A 21,441-nucleotide genomic window follows, 5' to 3' on the forward strand; every position below is an offset into this window, starting at 1 on the left:
TCTCCGCCTCGCTATTGCTCTTTCCTCCTTTAAGACGCTCCTTAAAACCTACGTCTTTGACCAAGCTTTTGGTCACCTGCCCTAATTTATCCTTATGTGGCTCGGTGTCAAATTTTTTGTCTTATAACACCCTTGTGCAGGGCCTTGGGACGTTTTACTACATTAAAGGCGCTATGTAAATGCAAGTTGATGTCGGATTTCAATGTAACATAAATGTACATTTGTAATGTATGTACCTTTAAGGGGAGAACTACTTTTTACAGCTCCTGTATACTGTAGTACCGGCAGTGACCACACCTGTATATAAACCCTGAGTAGGGATCTGTACAGTTAGTTTTTGAGTAGCCCTCATCCAGTAAACACCTGTTGATTGTTCCCTGCAGTCTCTTGTCTAATTATTGAAGGACACAACATCAAGATACACGGATCTAACATTGGCGATGAGAAGATTCAAACCTACCTGCAACTCTGCATCACCTCCCAGGGATTTGCTCCTGGAGAACAGAGGAAGAAGGCCGAGTCCAGAAGCACGGGCGTCGACCACGGGAAACCCCCCCAGTCTTCCAGCGGAGATTTCAGCATCACAGGGGAGGCTGTCGAGAGCAGGGCTTGGTTCTCCAGTCACAGTGGTCCAGCGAAACGGGCTGGCAACAGGTACTGCGCAGACCCTTCCCGGACAGCGGCAGCTAGAGCCGACCGACGGCACAGAAAAAGGCCGAGCAGCGTCAACGGGGAGAGAGAGAGGGTAGAGCGCACAGGGCGCAGCCGGTGTTCAGGACCGAGCGGTGTCAACGGGGGAGAGAGGCGCGCAGGAAAACGCGCAGAGCGCAGCCGGTGTTCAAGGGCCGAGCAGCGTCAGCGGGGAAGAAAGGAAAGCGCGGGAGACACCATTTTGAGCTGCAGCGGGGAAGAAGGGAGAGCGCGGGAGACGCCATTTTGAGCCAGTCTACCCACACCCAGGGATGCCGAAGAGTGGCAGTGCCACAGTGTTCGACAATGAAGTCGAAGATTGGACAACATATGTCGAACGCATAGAAGTGTACTGCAAGGCGAATGAAGTGCCAGATGACAGGAAAGCGCTGGTATTGTTGAATTCAATGGGTGCAAAAACGTATGGCTTACTGCGAAACCTAGTAACCCCAGAGAAGCCAGTGGAAAAGGATTTTGAAAACATACAGGACCACTTAAACCCCACACCGCTGCTGATAGCGGAAAGATAGCGGAAAGATTTAAGTTTCACAAAAGGAACCAGCATAAAGATGAAAGTAATGCTGAGTATTTAACGGAACTGCGCAAGCTATCGAAACACTGCCAGTTTGGAACGGGACTAGCAGATACTTTAAGGGACAAGTTTGCGTGTGGGCTTCAAAGTGAAGGAACCCAGAAACGGCTTCTATCAGAAAAGGATCTTACGCTGGACAAGGCTTTCAGCATGGCAGTATCACACGAAGCAGCAGCACGGGGCACGGCAGAGATACAACGGAGACCGCAAGAATATGGCACAAATGAAATGTCATACGGAACAGTGAAGTGCTTTCACTGCGGCAGAACAACACACGACCATAAGGATTGCTGGTTCAAGGACAAAGTGTGCAGACAGTGTGGAAAAGTAGGACACACAGCAAGAGTCTGCAGGTCGGGAAAGAAAACCAGCAGCAAGAAATCTCCACAGGAGAAGTACAAGAAGGTACATAAGGTGACGGAGAGTAGTTCAGACGAACAGAAAAGTGATACAGACTCCGGAAGCAAGGAGCTGGGTTGTCTGAAACTACATAATGTGATCAAAATGGAGGATCACCAAACTATCTGGGTCACGCTCAAGATAGCCGGAGTCCAAGTGAAAATGGAATTGGACACAGGATCAGCCCTAACAGTCATAAACTGAAGGGACTACAAGCAGCTATTCTCAAATATACCCTTGAGAGATACAGAGATTGTCTTGAAGACGTACACGGGGCAAAACGTCTACCCCAAAGGAAAAATAAGGGTGAACGTTATATATAACGGCGAGGAAACACCAAAAATGGACCTATATGTATTGCCAGATGGAGGACCGCCACTAATAGGACGTGAATGGATCCGGAAGATACAGCTAGATTGGCATTCCATACAAGCACTGAAGGTTGAGGCCAAAAAGGATGACGACGTCACACCTGGACGACTGTCAAAAATGCTAACTGGCGCACAAGAAGTGTTCCAGGAGGGACTCGGAACACTAAAATGCATAACAGCGACGATCAAAATAGAGGAAAATGCAAGCCCAAAGTTTTTTAAGGCCAGACCGGTACCTTATGCGATCCGCCCAGCCATCGAAGCAGAGCTGGAAGGTTTGGAACGTTCAGGAGTACTATCCAAAGTGGACTGGAGCGAGTGGGCTACACCCATCATTCCTGTAATGAAGAGGTCGTTGAGTAATACGCCTGGGGAACCAAAGATGGTTCGCATCTGTGGGGACTTTAAGGTGACAGTGAACCCAGTCCTTCACACTGTACAATATCCGCTTCCGCGGATTGAAGATAGTTTTGCCTCGCTATCTGGAGGGAAACGCTTCACTAAGATTGATCTGGCCCAGGCGTACCTGCAAATGGAGGTAGAAGAAGCCTCGAAACAGTACCTCACGATCAACACTCATAAAGGTCTCTACCAATACAACCGGCTGGTGTTCGGGGTAGCATCAGCTCTGGCTATTTGGCAAAGGGCAATGGATCAAGTCCTGCAAGGGATTCCAGGGACCCAGTGTTATTTGGACAACATCCTGGTCACGGGCGAAAATGACAGTGATCACCTCGCCAACCTGGAGCAGGTGCTCACTAGATTGAAGGAATATGGGCTCCGAGCTAATCGCCAGAAGTGCGAGTTTTTCCAGAAGCAGATCTCGTATTGTGGCCACGTTATTGATGAAGAGGGGTTACATAAGTCCCCTGAAAAGATTGAGGCAGTAGTCAAGGCTCCAGCACTGGAAAATGTGTCACAACTGAGGTCGTTCCTCGGGCTGGTGAACTACTACCATAAGTTCTTGCCGAATTTGTCTACCGTACTACACCCACTGAACACCCTACTGCAAACGGGGGTACCATGGAAGTGGAATGACGAATGTAAACGAGCTTTCCAGAAGTGCAAAGAATTGATCACATCAAAAGAGGTGTTGGCTCATTTCAACCCAGCACTACCAATTCGGTTGGCGTGTGATGCATCACCCTATGGCATTGCAGCGGTGCTGTCGCACAAATTCCCGGACGGCTCGGAGAGGCCAGTAGCCTTTGCGTCTTGGTCACTAACCTCAGCCGAGCGTAACTACGCCCAGATTGACAGGGAGGCCCTCAGCCTAGTGTGGGGAGTGAAAAAGTTCAACCACTATCTGCATGGGCAGAAGTTCACCTTGCTGACTGACCACCAACCACTTGTCTCCATCTTTAATCTAAAGAAGGGCGTTCCGGTGATGACTGCGCAGCGGCTACAAAGATGGTCCCTTTTTCTAGGGGCGCACCAATATGAAATCGAGTATAAGGGCACGAAACAGCATGGAAACGCTGATGGGCTATTACGCCTGCCACTGCCTACTGCGGAGGAAGCACCAGCAGTGGACCCTGTTGAAATATTTCATTCTTGCCAGTAACTAACGCTGGTATAGAGAAGGAGACCCGAAATGACCCGACACTGTCTCGGGTATATGACTTGACGGTGAAGGGATGGCCAACACATGGTGACTCACTGTTGCCAGCATTCTCATCCAGAAGAGAACAGCTGTCAGTATGCCAGGGGACCTTGATGTGTGGATCCCGAGTGGTAATTCCACCCAAGTTAAGGGAGAGAGTGCTCAATGAGCTTCACGAAGGTCATCTGGGAGGGGTGAAAATGAAAAGCCTTGCTAGGGCTTATGTGTGGTGGCCGGGAATCGATCAGCAAATCGAGGACCTGACAAAGAGCTGCTCAGAATGCCAGAAGGTCCAAAATGCACCACCACATGCCCCTCTACACCCATGGGAGTGGCCCTCATCTCCATGGCAACGGGTGCATATTGATTTTGCTCGTCCATTCATGGACTCAATGTTTTTAATAGCCGTGGATGCGCACTCGAAATGGCCTGAGGTGATCAAAATGTCCTCCACCACCACGGAGAAAACTATTGCAGTCCTATGGACCATATTTGCCAGGAACGGCTTGCCAGAGCAGATTTGCTCTGATAACGGACCACAGTTTGTGTCCGAAGAGTTTCGAAGATTTATGAAATGGAATGGGGTAAGGCATTACACATCCGCCCCGTATCATCCAGCCACAAATGGATTGGCTGAGAGGTTCGTACAAACCTTTAAAAAAGCAGTAAGGGCCATGTGCGATGACGACATTCCACTGCAGCATAAGGTGGACAATTTCCTGTTAGCCTACAGAAATGCAACACATGCAGTCACCAACCAGACCCCAGCCATGATGTTCTTTAACCGAAGGTTGAGATCTCGTCTGGATTTGCTCAGACCAAATGTACGAAGAGATGTTGAGAATAAGCAATTCCAGCACATCAATGAGAAGCCGACAAGGAGCTTCAATGTAGGGCAACCAGTCTTGGCCCGCGACTACTGAACAGAGAAATGGCAACCAGGAACGATATGCACACGGCAGGGGCCACTAATGTACACAGTGGATGTTGGGGAGAACATTGTGAGATGCCATGTTGACCAGATCCTAGAGTCACAGGAACGAGTCAACCCCATGTCTCGCCCATATGTACCTGGTGATGAACCCGACGTACAGGTAGCATCTACCCCAGAAACAGTAGCATCGGAAGCGGATGAACCAACTGACAACAGGGGACCAGAATCGCCTCCGCACCAATAGCAAGACACTCAGGAAAGGCGCTATCCAGAAAGGATCAGGAAGCCTCCCCAAAGACTGAATTTATAAATAGACTATTTACAGTTAATGTTGCATGTTAAAAGTGTTAATTGTAATTAGTTGATATTTAATTGTTAAATGAATGTTATGGTACTGTTAATCTAAAAGGGGAGGAATTGTAATGTATGTACCTTTAAGGGGAGAACTACTTTTTACAGCTCCTGTATACTGTAGTACCGGCAGTGACCACACCTGTATATAAACCCTGAGTAGGGATCTGTACAGTTAGTTTTTGAGTAACCCTCATCCAGTAAACACCTGTTGATTGTTCCCTGCAGTCTCTTGTCTAATTATTGAAGGACACAACATCAAGATACACGGATCTAACAACATTGAACTGTGGAAATTTGATTTGAACTATATTACTAAAAATATTCAAAATGTTTTCACAAACCTGATGGCACAAAACAAGTTAACATTTGCATTGTAGACTGTAAAATCTATGAAGACAGCTCTACTCCCGCTGTTAAGCCAAAGTTTTGATTTAAGGCGTTTAATCTTCTCAGCACTGACATCTTTATTTCTGTCTAACTCGAGAATGTAACCACCATTACTGTATGTACCAATTCTACCCCAGTGCCACAGCTCAAAATTAGGAATACGGTATTCCCATCTGTTGGTATTTTAAAAAGGGGAGAAAAAGACATAAATTAACAAATCAGAAATATCTATATACGTAATTGCACTGACTACCTCGAGGATAACTTGCAGCATATTACAAGACTATAATACTTGAGTGATTAGGATGTCAGAACCTGTGAAAGAACATGGGTTGTAACATAATATCAGATTTACTGATGCCATCAGTTCGTATTTGCTTAATTGCTATAAATTTTCTATCTATTTTAGGAAGATTTTCTGTGAACATGCCAGTCAGATGGGAAACAATCGATATTGTTCTATCATTGACCTTTGAAATATCTGAGATACCACTCTGTGACCCTCATTGTCTCATGTGAACTGCCTCTAGTATCTGATAATATTTAAACTGTCGCTCCATACTAAGAGAAGTGACATGTCTTCAAAGCATTTATGAGGGGCCAAATTATAGCCTTCGCCTTAACAAAGAGAGTGATAGTCTGAAGCTGACAATCCCCCAGGACAGGGTCTCAGAGGACTCGTCTGTTCAGTTGGCCTCCAGCTCAGAAGTCATTTGTAAGATTTAATTAAGTTGAAATATGTGCTTAATGCTTGACACACACATCAGGCAGAACTTAGGCTCTACAGCTACCTGAAATTTTTAAAGGGATATAGTGTTGTTAATTTCCTGGGCAGGTAGCTCCGGGAGCTGGAGGAGGCTGCCTCCAAACCTACAATAAGAGCTACATCAGGTACACCACCAGGGTAACTTTAATTCAGTTGGTCTCTCTCCTGAGTCAGAAGTATGTGGATTCAAGTTGCACGCAGGACTTGAGCGCATATTATGGACTGACTTAAGTACCGTGATGCATTGTCGAAGGTGCCAGCTTTCAGATCAGATGTTAAACCAAGGTAATGTCTGCCTGTTCTGGTGTATGAAAATGATTACATGAAACTAATCAATAAACGGGTATGAACTCCGATTGGTGGAATGTAACATCTCCAGGGATCTGTACTGGGGCCTCAGCTTTTCACCATATATATTAATGACTTAAATGAAGGAACAGAGAGTTGTACATCCAAGTTTGCAGATGGCACTAAGTTAAGAGGCACAGTAAGTTGTGTAGATGGGTGAAGAAGGTTCTAAAGGGTCATAGACAGACTGAATGGGCAAAACTATGGCGGATGGAGTTCAATGTGGGCAAGTGCGAGGTCATATACTTTGGATTAAAGAAAGGCAAATTGTAATATATTCTTAATGGTGAGAGACTAGGAGCTGCCGAGAAGCAAAGGGAATTAGATGTCCGTGTACACAAATCACGAAAAGCTAATGTGCAGGTACAAAAAGTAATTAAAAAGGCAAATGGAAAGTTGGCCTTTATCTCAAAAGGGGTTTGAATTCAAAAGTGAGGAAGTGATGCTTCAGTTGTACAAAGCCTTGGTCAGACCCCACCTGGTGTGATCCATTCAGTGTTGGGCACCACACCTCAGAAATATATATTGGCCTTGGAAGGGGAACAGTGCAGATTCACCAGAATAATACTGAGGCTTAAAAGGATAAATTGTGAGGGCAGGTTACATAAAATTTGCTTGTATTTCCTTGAGTTTAGAAGGTTGATGGGTGATAGGTGTTTAAAATGTTAAAGGGATTCGATAGGCTAGATACAGAGAAATGATTTCCTCTGGTGGGAGAATCCAGAAAGGGGACAATCTTAAAGTTAGAGCTCGGCCATTTAAAAATGTAATCAGGAAGCACTTTTTCACACAAAGGGTAGTGGAAATCTGGAACTCTCTCCACCAAAAGGCTATGGATTCTGGGTCAATTAAAACTTTTAAGACTGAGATTGATAGAGTTTTGTTTGGCAAGAGCATCAAGTGATATGGATCAAAGGCAGGTTGCTGGAGTTGAGGTACAGATCAGCAATGATCTGATTGAATGATGGAACAGGTGGAAGGGCTGCGCGACCCACTGGTATTCCTATGTCCCTTCGTTGGCTCATGATTTGTTTAATTGATCACGCCTGTGTGAAGCACATTGCAACATTATTCTACATTAAGCACCTTGGGACGTTTTATTACTTTAAAGGCACTATATAAATGCAAGTTGTTGTTGTTGTATTAACGCCACTATATAAATTCAGGTTCTTGCTTTCCACTTCCAAAAATAAATTTGTCTGAAAGATTAAAGAAATATATATATAAAACTTACTCTTCTCCAGTTTTAGGGCCGAATGGGGAATCATCCTCAGTTCCAAAAGAATAAGCATCATGACAGTCTTTAATTAACTCACGAAAATATTCATGAACAGTGCAAGTATTGTTGCGCACCCTCAACTGTCGAATTTGAGGGCGTCCTAAAAGGATATTCTCATAGTATATGTAGTTCCTGCCTTGATACAAAGGCTGGCCATTGTACCATTCTTTCCAGTAAAGACTATCCAGCAATGGCCCCTCTGCAAACTGTAAATAGTAATGTTATGGAATTTAAAATTAATCTGAAATGCATAAAAATAATTTTCACTTTAAATACAATTTTATTTTTCTTACTTTGCTACACAGATTTTTATGCACAGTAGGTTCCAGTTAAAAAAAAAAACTTAAATAATGCAGACTCATTATTAGTGAACTACACAATGAGACATTTTGGTCACCACTGGTTCTCAATACTTCAATTGTTCCTGAAGTAACAATCAATAATAACACGATGATGTAGCAAAACTAAGTTTGTACTATTGTCGTAAACGTTTAGGGTCAATTTTCCTGTCTGGTGTAGATCGAGTGGACGGTGCATGGGGCGGCAGTTGTCGTCAGGCTTAATTTAAATGCAATTGGTGAGCTGCCAGCACTAATGGTGCTCCCTATAGGCAGTTCGCCTATTGGCAGGGTGAGAATTCGGGAAGGGCCGCTGTAGTGTATGTACCTTTGAGAGAGAACTACTTTTACAGCTCCTGTATACTGTAGTACCGGCAGTGACCACACCGGTATATAAGCCTTGAGCATGCCTCTGTACTGTCAGTCTTGAGACTACCCTACTCCAGTAAACACCTGTTGATTGTTAAGTTACAGCCTCTGTGTAGTTATTGGAAAACATCATACTTTAAGAATTATGGATTCAACAGTGGCGACGAGGTCGATCCGAATCTACCTGCAACTCTGCATTTCCCTTCAAGGATTCGCTCCGGGAGGGCGGTGGAAGAAAGTCGAGGCCAGAAGCACGGGCGTCGACCACGAGCAACCGCCCAGTCATCCGGCAGAGAGTGAACATCGCAGGGGAGGCTGTTGAGAGCCGGGCTTGGTTCCCCAGCCACGACGATCCAGCAACAGACTGGCAACAGGTACAGCGCAGACCCTTCCCGGACAGTGGCGGCTGGAGCCGACCGACGGCATAGAAAAAGCCGAGCAGCGTCGACGGGGTAAGAGAGAGGGTGAAGCACACAGGGCGCGGCCGGGGGTTGAAAACCGAGCGGCGTTGAGGAAAAACAAAGAGAGGGTAAAGCAGCAGCCGGGTTCAGGACCGAGCGACGGCAACGGGAAAGGCACACAGGAGAACGCGCAGAGCGCAGCCAGGGCTCAAGGGCTGAGCAGCATCCGCGGGGAGAAGAAGGGAGAGCGCGGGAGATGCCATTGAGCCGCGGAGAAGAAGGGAGAACGCGGGAGATGCCATTTTTAGAAGCCGCAGCGGAGAAGAAGGGCGAGTGCGGGAAGAAAGGAAAGCGCGGGAGACGCCATTTTGTGCCAGCGGAGAAGAAGGGAGAGCGCGGGAGACGCCATTTTAGACAGTTAAATCACACCCAGGGATGTCAAAGAGTGGCAGTATCACTGCGTTCGAGAATGAAGTCGAAGATTGGGCGACATATGTGGAACGCATTGAGGTGTACTGCAGGGCGAATGAAGTGCCAGATGCTAGGAAAGCACTGGTTTTGTTAAATTCCATGGGTGCAAAAACTTATGGCTTACTGCAAAACCTAATAACCCCAGAGAAGCCCGTGGATAAGAATTTCGAAAGCATAGTAGAGATCCTACAGGACCACTTAAACCCCACACCACTGCTGATAGCAGAAAGATTTAAGTTCCACAAAAGGAACCAGCATAAAGACGAAAGTAATGCCGAGTACTTAACGGAACTGCGCAAGCTATCGAAACACTGCCAGTTTGGAGTGGGACTAGCAGATACGTTAAGGGACAAGTTTGTGTGTGGGCTTCAAAGTGAAGGAACCCAGAAACGGCTTCTATCAGAAAAGGATCTTACGCTGGACAAGGCTTCAGTATGGCAGTATCACACGAAGCAGCCGCACGGGGCGCTGCAGAGATACAACGGAGACCACAAGAATATGGCACCAATGAAATGTCATATGGAGCAGGGAAGTGTTATCGCTGCGGCAGAACAACACATGAGCAGAAGGATTGTTGGTTCAAGGACCAAGTGTGCAGACAGTGTGGAAAAGCAGGACACATAGCAAGAGTCTGCAGGTCAGGGAAGAAAACCAACAGTAAGAAATCTCCACAGGAGAAGTACAAAAAGGTACAGAAGGTGATGGACAGTAGTTCAGACGAACAGAAAAGTGATACAGACTCCGGAAGCAAGGAGCTGGGTTGTCTGAAACTACATAAGGTAACCAAAATGGAGGATCACCAGACTATCTGGGTCACACTCAAGATAGACGGAGTCCAAGTGAAAATGGAATTGGTCACTGGATCAGCCCTAACAGTCATAAACCAAAGGGACTACAAGCGGCTATTTTCACATATACCATTGAAAGCTACAGAGATTGTCTTGAAGACGTACACGGGGCAAAAAGTCTACCCCAAAGGAAAAATAAGGGTGAACGTGATATACAAAGGCCAGGAAATACATAAAATGGACCTATATGTATTGCCAGATGGAGGACCACCACTACTAGGACGTGAATGGATCCGGAAGATACAATTAGAATGGCATTCCATACAGGCACTGAAGGTTGAGGCCAAAAAGGATGATGACGTCACACCTGGACGACTGTCAAAAATGCTAACTGACGTACAAGAAGTGTTCCAGGAGGGACTCGGAACACTAAAAGACATAACAGCAATGATTAAAATAGAGGAAAATGCAAGCCCAAAGTTTCTTAAGGCCAGATCGGTGCCTTATGCGATCCGACCAGCCGTCGAAGCAGAGCTGGAAGGGTTGGAACGTTCAGGAGTACTGTCCAAAGTAGACTGGAGCGAGTGGGCTACACCCATCGTTCCTGTAATGAAGAGGTCGTTGAGTAATACGCCTGGGGAACCAAAGAAGGTCCGCATCTGTGGGGGTTTTAAGGTGACAGTGAACCCAGTCCTTCACACGGTACAATATCCGCTTCCACGGATTGAGGATATTTTTGCCTCGCTATCTGGAGGTAAACGCTTCACCAAAATTGATCTGGCCCAGGCGTAGTTGCAAACGTAGGTAGAAGAAGCCTCGAAACAATACCTCATGATCAACACTCATAAAAGTCTCTACCAATACAACCGGCTGGTGTTCGGGGTAGCATCGGCTCCGGCTATTTGGCAAAGGGCAATGGATCAAGTCCTGCAAGGGATTCCAGGGACCCAGTGTTATTTGGACGACATCCTGGTCACGGGCGAAAATGACAGTGATCACCTCGCCAACATGGAGAAGGTGCTCACTAGATTAACGGAATATGGGCTACGAGCTAATCGCCACAAGTGCGAGTTTTTCCAGAAGCAGATCTCGTATTGTGGCCACGTTATTGATGAAGAGGGGTTACATAAGTCCCCTGAAAAGATTGAGGCAGTAGTCAAGGCTCCAGCACCGGAAAATGTGTCACAACTGAGGTCGTTCCTCGGGCTGGTGAACTACTACCATAAGTTCTTACCAAATTTATCTACAGTATTACACCCACTGAACACCCTACTGCAAACGGGGGTACCATGGAAGTGGAATGACGAATGTAAACGAGTTTTCCAGAAGTGCAAAGAATTGATCACATCAAAAGAGGTGTTGGCCCATTTCAACCCAGCAGTACCAATTCGGTTGGCATGTGATGCATCACCCTATGGTATTGGAGCGGTGCTGTCACACAAATTCCCAGATGGGTTGGAGAGGCCAGTGGCCTTTGCGTCTCGGTCACTAACCTCAGCCGAGCGCAACTATGCCCAGATCGACAGGGAGGCCCTCAGCCTAGTATGGGGAGTAAAAAAATTCAACCACTATCTGCATGGGCAGAAGTTCACCTTGCTGACTGACCACCAACCACTTGTCTCCATCTTTAATCCAAAGAAGGGCGTTCCGGTGATGACTGCACAACGGTTACAAAGATGGTCCCTTTTTCTAGGGACGAACCAATATGAAATAGAATATAAAGGCACGAAACAGCATGGGAACGCTGATGGGCTATCACGCTTGCCACTGCCTACTGTGGAGGAAGCACCAGCAGTGGACCCTATCGAGATATTTTATTCGTTAATAATTGAACGATTGCCAGTAACTAACGCGGATATAGAGAAGGAGACCCGCAATGATCCGACACTGTCTCGGGTATATGATTTGATGGTGAGGGGATGGCCAACACATGGCGACTCACTGTTGCCAGCATTCTCATCCAGAAGAGAACAGCTGTCAGTATGCCAGGGGACAGTGATGTGTGGATCCCGAGTGGTAATTCCACCCACGTTAAGGGAGAGAGTGCTAAATGAGCTTCACGAAGGTCATCTGGGAGGGGTGAAAATGAAAAGCCTTGCTAGGACTTATGTGTGGTGGCCGGGGATTGATCAACAAATCGAAGACCTAACCAAGAGCTGCTCAGGATGCCAGAAGGTCTAAAATGCACCACCACATGCCCCTCTACACCCATGGGAGTGGCCCTCCTCTCCATGGCAACGGGTGCATATTGATTTTGCTTGTCCATTCATGGACTCAATGTTCTTAATAGCAGTGGATGCGCACTCGAAATGGCCTGAGGTGATAAAAATGTCCTCAACCACTACAGAGAAAACGATTGCAGTCCTACAGACCATATTTGCCAGGAACGGCTTGCCAGAGCAGATTTGCTCTGATAATGGACCACAGTTTGTGTCCGAAGAGTTTCGGAAATTTATGAGAGGGAATAGGGTAAGGCATTACACATCCGCCCCGTATCATCCAGCCACAAATGGATTGGCTGAGAGGTTCGTACAAACCTTTAAAAAAGCAGTAAGGGCCATGTGCGATGATGAAATTCCACTACAGCATAAGGTGGACAATTTCCTGTTAGCATACAGAAATGCGACACATGCAGTTACCAACCAGACCCCGGCCATGATGTTCTTTAACCGAAGGTTGAGATCTCGTCTGGATTTGCTCAGACCAAATGTGCGAAGAAATGTTGAGGATAAACAATTCCAGCACATCAATGAGAAGCCGACAAGGAGCTTCAATGTAGGACAACCAGTCTTGGCCCATGACTACCGAACAGAGAAATGGCAACCCGGAACGATATGCACACGGTAGGGGCCATTAATGTACACAGTGGATGTCGGGGAGAACATTGTGAGACGCCACGTCGACCAGATCTTAGCGTCACAGGAACGAGTCAACCCCATGTCTCGCGTACCTGGGGATGAACCCGACATACCGGTAGCATCTACCTCAGAAACAGTAGCAGTGGAAACTGATGAACTAACCGACGAAAGGGGGCCAGAATCGCCTCCGCACCAAGAACAAGAACCTCAGGAAAGGCGCTATCCAGAAAGGATCAGGAAGCTGCCCCAAAGACTGAATCTATAAATGGACTATTTCTGTTTAATGTGCATGTTAAAGTGTTAATTGTTATTTGAATATTATGGGTACTGCTAATCTAAAAGGGGAGGAATTGTAGTGTATGTACCTTTAAGAGAGAACTACTTTTACAGCTCCTGTATACTGTAGTACCGGCAGTGACCACACCTGTATATAAGCCTTGAGCATGCCTCTGTACTGTCAGTCTTAAGACTACCCTACTCCAGTAAACACCTGTTGATTGTTAAGTTACAGCCTCCATGTAGTTATTGGAAAACGTCATACTTTAAGAATCACGGATTCAACAGCCGCCACTACTTAAAGGCAGCCAGCAGCCCATAAGAGAGGACCACTTTCCGATGATGAGCGTGGAAAGCGATTTTCTGGAGCACAGGCAGCATGACTTCACCCAGGAACAGATTCTCTGATACAGTGGTGGAGGTGTTCATAGAGAAAGTCAGCAGTAGGAAGTAGTCTTCCCCATCGATAGAGATGTGCCCAGACAAATTTCTCAGCAGCAATGGAGAGAGATGGCTGAGCAGGTAAATGCCACAAGCACTGTTCCCAGGACATAAGAGCATAAGAAATAGGAGCAGGAGTAAACCATTCGGCCCTTCGAGCCTGCTCCACCATTCAAAAAGATCATAGCTGATCTTCTACCTCAACTCCAGTTTCCTGCAGTATCCCCATATCCCTTGATTCCCTTAATATCCCAAAATCTACCGATCTCTGTCTTGAATATACTCAATGACTGAGCATCCACAGCTCTCTGGCGTAGAGAATTCCAAAGATTCACAACACTTTGAGTGAAGAAATTTTTCCTCATCTCAGTCCTAAATGGCCAACCCCTTACTCTGAGACTGTGACCCCTAGTTCTAGACTCCCCAGCCAGGGGAAACATCCTCCCAGTATCTACCCTGTCAAGCCCTGTAAGAATTTTATATGTTTCAATGAGATCACCTCTCATTTTTCTAAATTTTAGGGAATATAGACCTAGTCTACTCAATCTGTCCTCATAGGACAATCCCCCCCATCCCAGGAATCAGTCTAATGAACCTTTGTTGCACTCCCTCTAAGGCAAATATATCCTTCCTTAAGTAAGGAGACCAAAACTGTACACAATACTCCAGGTGTGGTCTCACCAAAGCCCTATATAATTGTAGTAAGACTTCTTTACTCTTATACTCCAATCTTTTTGTAATAAAGGCTAACATACCATGTGCTTTCCTAATTGCTTGCTGTACCTGCATGTTAACTTTCAGTGGTTTGTGTACAATGACTTCCAAGGCCGCTCTGAATACCAGTATTTCCCAATCTCTCACCATTTAAAAAATATTCTCTCTTTCTATTTTTGCTACCAAAGTGGATAACTTCACATTTCTCCAAATTATTCCATCTGCCATGCTCTTGCCCACTCACTTAACCTGTCTATATCTCTTTGCAGCCTCTTTGTGTCCTCCTCACAACTTACTTTCCCACCTAGCTTTGTATTAACAGCAAACCTGGATACATTACACTCAGTCCCCTCATCTAAGTCATTGATATAGATTGTGAATAGCTGAGACCCAAGCACTGATCCTTGCGGTACCCCACTAGTTATAGCCTGCCATCCCAAAAGTGACTAGTTTATTCCTACTCTCTGTTATCTGTCTGTTAAACAATCCTCAATCCATGCTAATATATTACCCCCAATCTCATGAGCCCTAATTTTGTGTAATAAAGCCCTAATTTTGTGTAATACCTGACAGCAGAGCAGGAAAAAACTTAATGATCTCACCAGGACTGCAAAGGTAAGGCTCCTCTTCTAATTACTCTTACTCTCCATACAGCCCTGCACCATCCTACTTCAGCTCCACCATCATCAATCCTTCCCTCCTCTGCTTCCCATGCATCTCCTCCAATTATAACCAAACACTTAAATGCAGCTCCTTCTCCTTGCACCCACGTCTTAAAAACCTACTACTACACTCACAACTACCGCCCCCCCCCCCGAAGACTTGCTGCTTCTTCCTCTTATTATTCATATTATGCTAAGCTGCCTCAGACACCTTGAAAACCATTCAACACACTAACCCACTTCAACTCTTACATAGAATTACATAGAATGTGCAGCACAGAAACAGGCCCATTCAGCCCAACAGGTCCATGCCGGTGTTTATGCTCCACACGAGCCTCCTCCCGTCTCTCTTCATGTCATCCTATCGGTAGAAATTTCTATTCCTTTCTCCTTCATATACTTATTTAGCTTCCCCTTAAATGCATCTATGCTATTGGCCTCAACTACCCCTTGTGGTAGCAAATTCCACGTTCTAACCACTCTCTGGGTAAATAAATTTCTCCCGAATTCCCTATTGGATTTATTGGTGACTATTTTATATTCATAGCCTCTAGTTTTGTACACCCCCACAAGTGGAAACTGTTTCTCCATGTCTACCCTATCAAATCCCTTTATAATCTTAAAGGCTTCTATTAGGTCACTCCCTAGCATTCTCTTTTTTAGAGAAAAGAGTCCCAGCCTGTTCAGTCTTTCCTGATAGGTATAACCTCTCAGTACTTTTATCACCCATGTAAATCTTTTTTGCACCTTCCCCAGTGCCTCTATATCTTTTTTTTATCATACAGAGACCAGAATTGTGTGTAGTACTCCAAGTGTGGTTTAACCAAGCTTCTATACAAGAATAAGCATATACTATAACTATCCTCTTTTTCAAGGCCCCCAATTGCTCATTTACTGTTTTATCTGAAAAACTTGTTTCCAATCTTCTGGGCCAGATCCCTTTCCTGCACACTGAAATTAGCACTCTTCCAATTGAGTATTTTCACGTTGATTTTTCCTTGTCCTTTTCCATAATTACTCTAAATGTAATTATATTGTGATCACTGTTTCCCAAATGCTCCCCCACTGAAACATGCTTCACTTGCCCCACTTAGAATCATAGAATGGTTGCAGCACAGAAGGAGGCCATTTGGCCCATCAAGCCTGTGCTGGCTCTCTGCACAAGCACTTCAGCTAGTCCCAATCCCTCGTCCTTTCCCCGTAGACATTTTCATTTGTTAGAACTAGATCCAGCACTACTTCCTTCCTGGTTGGGCTGGCAACACACTGATTAAGAAAGTTCTCTTGTACATATTTCAGGAATTCCTACCCCACTTTGCCTTTACACTGTTATTTTCCCAGTCTACATTAGAATAATTGAAGTCTCCAATTATCACTACTATATTGTTTTTACGTCTTTCTGAAATTTTCTTGCAGATTTGCTTTTCCATCTCCTTCCCACTATTTGGTATAATCAATGACTGTTAGTAAATGTATTTATTACATAAAGTGCTGGTTGTGTGGAGCCTTTAAATGTCCCTCAGTCCCGTCTCATTCCCTGATCATTAGAATTACTCTTTTGGAGGTCAGTGACTGGACACGTCATAATTAGGGAAGTTTGTTTCATTTCTGCTGCTCCTTATCCAGTCAGATTTTACGGGAATGAGGCGCTTTTCCACAAATTAAAAGATACACTGGTGATTTGCTGTACTTTATACTCTGTGCATTACATTAATCTGTATAATATCTCAGGGGGAATTATATAGGTGAAACAGTGCTAACTGCTGCTGTAAAATCCACCCCCCATGATTTTATGTACAGTAACAAGGAGAGTTTATATTTTCCTTTTACAAGTTTTAAATGTCCCTGTACTCCTAGTCTATAGGGGCGAGGAGTCTCTCTATTTATTTCCCATTAAGCTGGCTCTACATTTATTTCAGGTGTAATGGACCCGACAGTTCTTCTTGCAGATGGTGACACGCAACAGAAGCAAAAATACCAGAACAGGACGCAGCCATGAACATCATTGGCACACAGCATTGAAGACGGCCAGGGTATAGGACAGACATCATCGGATGTTTGGGTATCTTCACTTCCTTTTCTCTTTCCACTTAACTATGTCACTCACACACTCAGCATGGCAACCTGGTGGTGCATTATGCTGACACTCATCTGCTACTGTTTCCCCTTGCCAGTATGTGCTAACGCTTATCCTGCTCCCCGTTTTCTCGGCCCATCAGATGTCTCTGGCCTTGCAATTACACAGACTGTTGGGGAGATCCCTTCCAAAGATGCAGTCACTCTGTCTCACAGAAATCGGCACCTTCTGTGGTAGATAGTGAGTTATAGGGGAATGCACTGGGTGACTCACTTATAACAAGGGAGCAGGAGCAGGTGTACGCGCAAAGCATGACACTAGAAAGTGCTCATGGCAGCTTGCGTCCTAACTCTGCTAAAGAGAGCAGATTTGCAGATCTTAAAGGCCTAGGAAGAGAAACTGATGTCCTTCCCGCTACCTGGTAGTGCCAGCGATGTGTGAAAAAGTGGAGGCCGCTGCTCTTGCGCCACCTGGAGGTGGTCCTGGCGGTGGCCTCCATATTGGATGCCCCCCGGCAGCGCCATGAAAAAAAATGGTGGCATGGTGACATCAGTCAGCGTGCAACACTGACTTAATGTCATCTACACGAACTTTGACCCTAGTGCTCAAGTCAGCGTTGGGTCCTCAGCACGCCAGGTTAACCAAAGCAGGCTGACAGGGGCGATATCTGCAGCTGGTAAAGGGACACACACATCAATCAGTTGAGTTTAAATGGAAGGGTTTGGACTGGGTTTTCTTTAATTTATTGAAGTGGTGGCTTGCTGCAATAGATGTGAAAAGTTTTTTTTTAAGTGTTTTGGGAGTGCTGCTGGACGCTTGCAAGGGCTCAGATGGTAAGTGAACACCTTTGAGAAGACAGAACATGCTGCGAATACTCAGCAGGTCACGCAACATCCGTGGAGTTTACATCTCAGGTCGACATACTCCCTGACCAATTGAGTATTTGCAGCATTTTATGCTGTCATTTCACATTTGCAGCATCCGCTTGCAGAGGGAAGAGGAAGGCGCAGAAGAGGAGGAATCCAAAGAGGAGCAATCAGACGGAAGGATGTATCCCAGACAGCCCCTTTGTGGTCGGCATATCTGGGATGGAATCATCCGCCTGCGGTCCCACTGGCTGGGCAGGATGCATTTCTTGGGTGTGTGAAATGCGGAAGGCACAAGGATGGAGTTGTGCTGACGAGAGGGCGGGAAGCCTAGAGGTGCATGCCAGAAATAGGATAACTTGTGAGGATACCAGCATCTTGTATCCTTTCAGCTCTGTTGCTGGCCAAGGGCTCAGCTTTGCCCCTAGCAAGAATGGCCAGCACCGTCTCCTCCAAGGGGTTGAGGTGAGGCTAGGAATGGGAGATGTGCCTCATCATTGGTGCAGATTGTTGGTAGGCGAGTGATTGGGGGTCCTGCATTGAGCAGTGTGTGACACTAGTGGATCAGTTGGTAGGCGACGTCTTTTGAAGATGCATTCACTGACATTGACCAGTGGTCTGAGGTCATGAAGTTTCTTTGGGCACTGGAGCCAGGTGGTGGGGGTGACACTGCTGGCAGTAACGGCCTTGGTAAGGTACACCCGCATTGTTCTTTCTGGAGGGTCTCCTGGCCCCTGTGGGTAGAGGGCCCCTGTGGGTAGAAGGCCAGTCTTGCAGTGCTGACCCCTGCACAAAGCTGGAGTGCTGCATGCAAGACCCTGGGTGCCCCTTCCCTGGCTTGCTGAGCCATTTGTGGTAGTGCTGAGGTAGTTATCCCATTTGTTGAGTTTAGGAAGATAATTCAGCTTTAAGTGCTGAATATTGACATCTGGAACTTCTTTTAAATATTGATTATTTGTTAAAAGACAGAAAGGGCTGAAAAATGTATTGAATCAGTGCATTTTATTTTCCCTTGCTTCAATGTGCATGGCCCTTTAAATTTCAAAGATCCTCACAGCCCACAATGCATTGCAAGCTTCACATTTTGGTGCATGGCGTTGACACTCTGCAGTCAACCAGGGAGCATGTTGTCACCTCAATGGACACTGCAGCTGGGCCCTGTAGGAGTCTGTGGCACTAGTGATAGCATCTCTTAAAGATGTTCATACTGGGGCCATACAGTATTTGTTCTCAACCATCATCTGCACCATGGACAGACTTGGAGACCGAATGGACAGCAGCTGCTGTTGGATGACAGATCTCCTACAGTCTGCTCTCTTGCAGATTAGTGAGAATGCTAAACTGTAGCCTGGTAGCAGGGTCAGCTATGCAATGAGAAAGGAATATGTTGCCATCTCTTAGTGACAGTATGTCTGGACCCTCATGACCCCCTAGACCATTTGCCCACCCCAGTGGCAGAAAGCAAACTGGGCCAGAGTGCCCCAGCATCTGCGGAGTTGCTGCAGTCTGCAGCTGGGTGCTCTCAGGTCCAAGCTTCTAGAGGTCACTGACCATGAGCATCTCTAAAGCCCTTGACTGAGCCACAGCAGTCTCCCTGCTCCCATGTTGCAGTCAATGGGGGACCACCTCCTAGCAGCATTAGAATCGGTATGATAAGATTTAAGATGAGCTCAATATGGGCTCAAACCAGGGTGATAACTAGCTTTAGGCAATTGTATAAGGCAGGAAAATTATTCTTATTGAAATACTTGTGTGCAGAGAGTGTTCCTGTAGCAACTGGTGACCTTGCAATGTTAGTTGACTCGAATATTGGTATTGGTCCTTGGGCAGCTGCAGTTTATTTGAGGGTGGAAGGACTGGAAGAGATTTTGAACGTGACTGTTAATGCAAGGGAGCAGGCATTGTTCATCTGAAGAACCTTAATGAGCTGCTGCCAGAGAGCTCTGGCTGCAGACAACTGTTAGAGCCCTTTCACTTCTCTGCCATCCTCTATGTCATCAGTGTTCTCTCCATCATGCTGAATGTCCACACCCAATGGTGGCTCTATGTATTGTCCCTGTTGCAATGCAAAGTTATGCAGCATATAGCAAACTATTATCATACGGGACAGCCTGTGGCATATATTGCAAGAAGCCATCAGATCTGTCCAGGCAGCAGAATTGTTGCTTGATGATTCCAATAGTCTGCTCAATAAGGGCTTTAAATGAGCCATGGATCTGCTTATAGTGTAGTTCAGCCAGTGAGTGTGGTTTCCTGAGAGGAGTCATGAGTCATGAGAATTTGCAGTGGATAGACCTTGTCCCACAGCAGCCTGCCTCTCAGAGGCAAAGAGTGGGGGAATGGAGGATTGCCACAATATAAAAAGGTCACGCCAAATGCCAGGAAAGTGGGCACAGACCGGCATGATATGCTGCTTATGATAACACACCAGTTGCACATTATTGGAATGGAAGTCCTTGCAATTCATGAAGTCCGTGGGGTTGTATGAAGGAGCCCAAAGGGATTACATCCTGCCTTGGACTTGGGAAAAGCTTGCAATCTGTACAAAACCCAAGCTCTAGCTGCTGATTCCTCATGTCCATGGGGAAAGTGATGAAAGTGTTTGCTCTAGCAAACATGGCATCAATCATCTGCTTAATGCAAGCATAATCTGCAGACTGACTGGTATTGCTGATATCCCCTGTAACAGCCTGGAAGAAGCCAGAGGCAAAGAATTTGAGGGCTGCAGTGATCTTGACTGCAACAGACAATGCTGGTTTAGCTCTGGCAGCAGGAGGCAACAAAAACTCTGACAGACTCCCTACTCCCTAGAGAAGCTCAGCCTCCTTATACACTGCTCCTCAGAGAATTGCAGGTACGTTGTTATGGGCCTATATACACTGTTAGGAGGGTAAGGATTCCTGCAAAGATGTGCCCTTCTAATTTTTCTCCCTGCAGCTACAGCTCTTTGCTCCTTCATCCTTCTGCTACAGCTACAGCTACAGCTCTCCTCCTCCTCTTGCCAGAGTGGAATTGCCAGAAGGACCCCCCATGAAGAAAAAGTACATTGCGAGAAGCCCCCTAATGTTCTACATTTTGAAACTGTCTAAGCAGCCAAAAATCACAATGTAACACAAGCAAACATTTGCCAGCATTTTACCCGAGAGCAGCTGAGGATCCCTTTAAATGTACTATAAATGGCCGTCTCTTCATTTGTACAGCCCGTGGTTTGGGGAGGGATAAAGATCCTGATGGCAGCAATGCATGCATGGAAGAAAATGCCCCTTTGATAATATAATTTGACCCTGATTTACATATATTCATTTGGCCCCTGTCTGTTTCCGGTGGGATCTCAGGCAATCCAAAGTCCGCCTGAAAATCGGAACGTGTGTACAACCAGCGGTAAGTCAGCTGGTCTGTTCCACATGTGACTTTCATTTTGCCTCCACCCATGTTTCATTATAAACGGGGTGGTAGC

At 46.0% G+C, this 21,441-nt stretch overlaps 1 protein-coding gene across 1 annotated transcript in view; it reads right to left on the bottom strand.

Moving 5' to 3' along the window:
* The window catches only part of LOC147114038 (polycystin-2-like), a 99,166-nt gene extending 77,750 nt beyond the window's left edge, over positions 1-21,416 (bottom strand). The window contains exons 1-3 of the mRNA XM_085996183.1: positions 21,278-21,416; positions 20,535-20,721; positions 5,285-5,503 (exon numbers count right to left, since the gene is read on the bottom strand). Coding sequence (XP_085852309.1) covers positions 5,285-5,503; positions 20,535-20,721; positions 21,278-21,416 — 545 coding nt within the window. The remainder of the gene's footprint in view (positions 1-5,284; positions 5,504-20,534; positions 20,722-21,277) is intronic.
* Positions 21,417-21,441: the final 25 nt, after the last annotated feature.

The sequence above is a fragment of the Somniosus microcephalus genome, chromosome 8 (genome assembly GCF_052327205.1).
Source record: "Somniosus microcephalus isolate GS21.2 chromosome 8, FLI_Smic_1.0, whole genome shotgun sequence".
In the NCBI taxonomy this organism is placed as follows: Eukaryota; Metazoa; Chordata; class Chondrichthyes; order Squaliformes; family Somniosidae; genus Somniosus; species Somniosus microcephalus.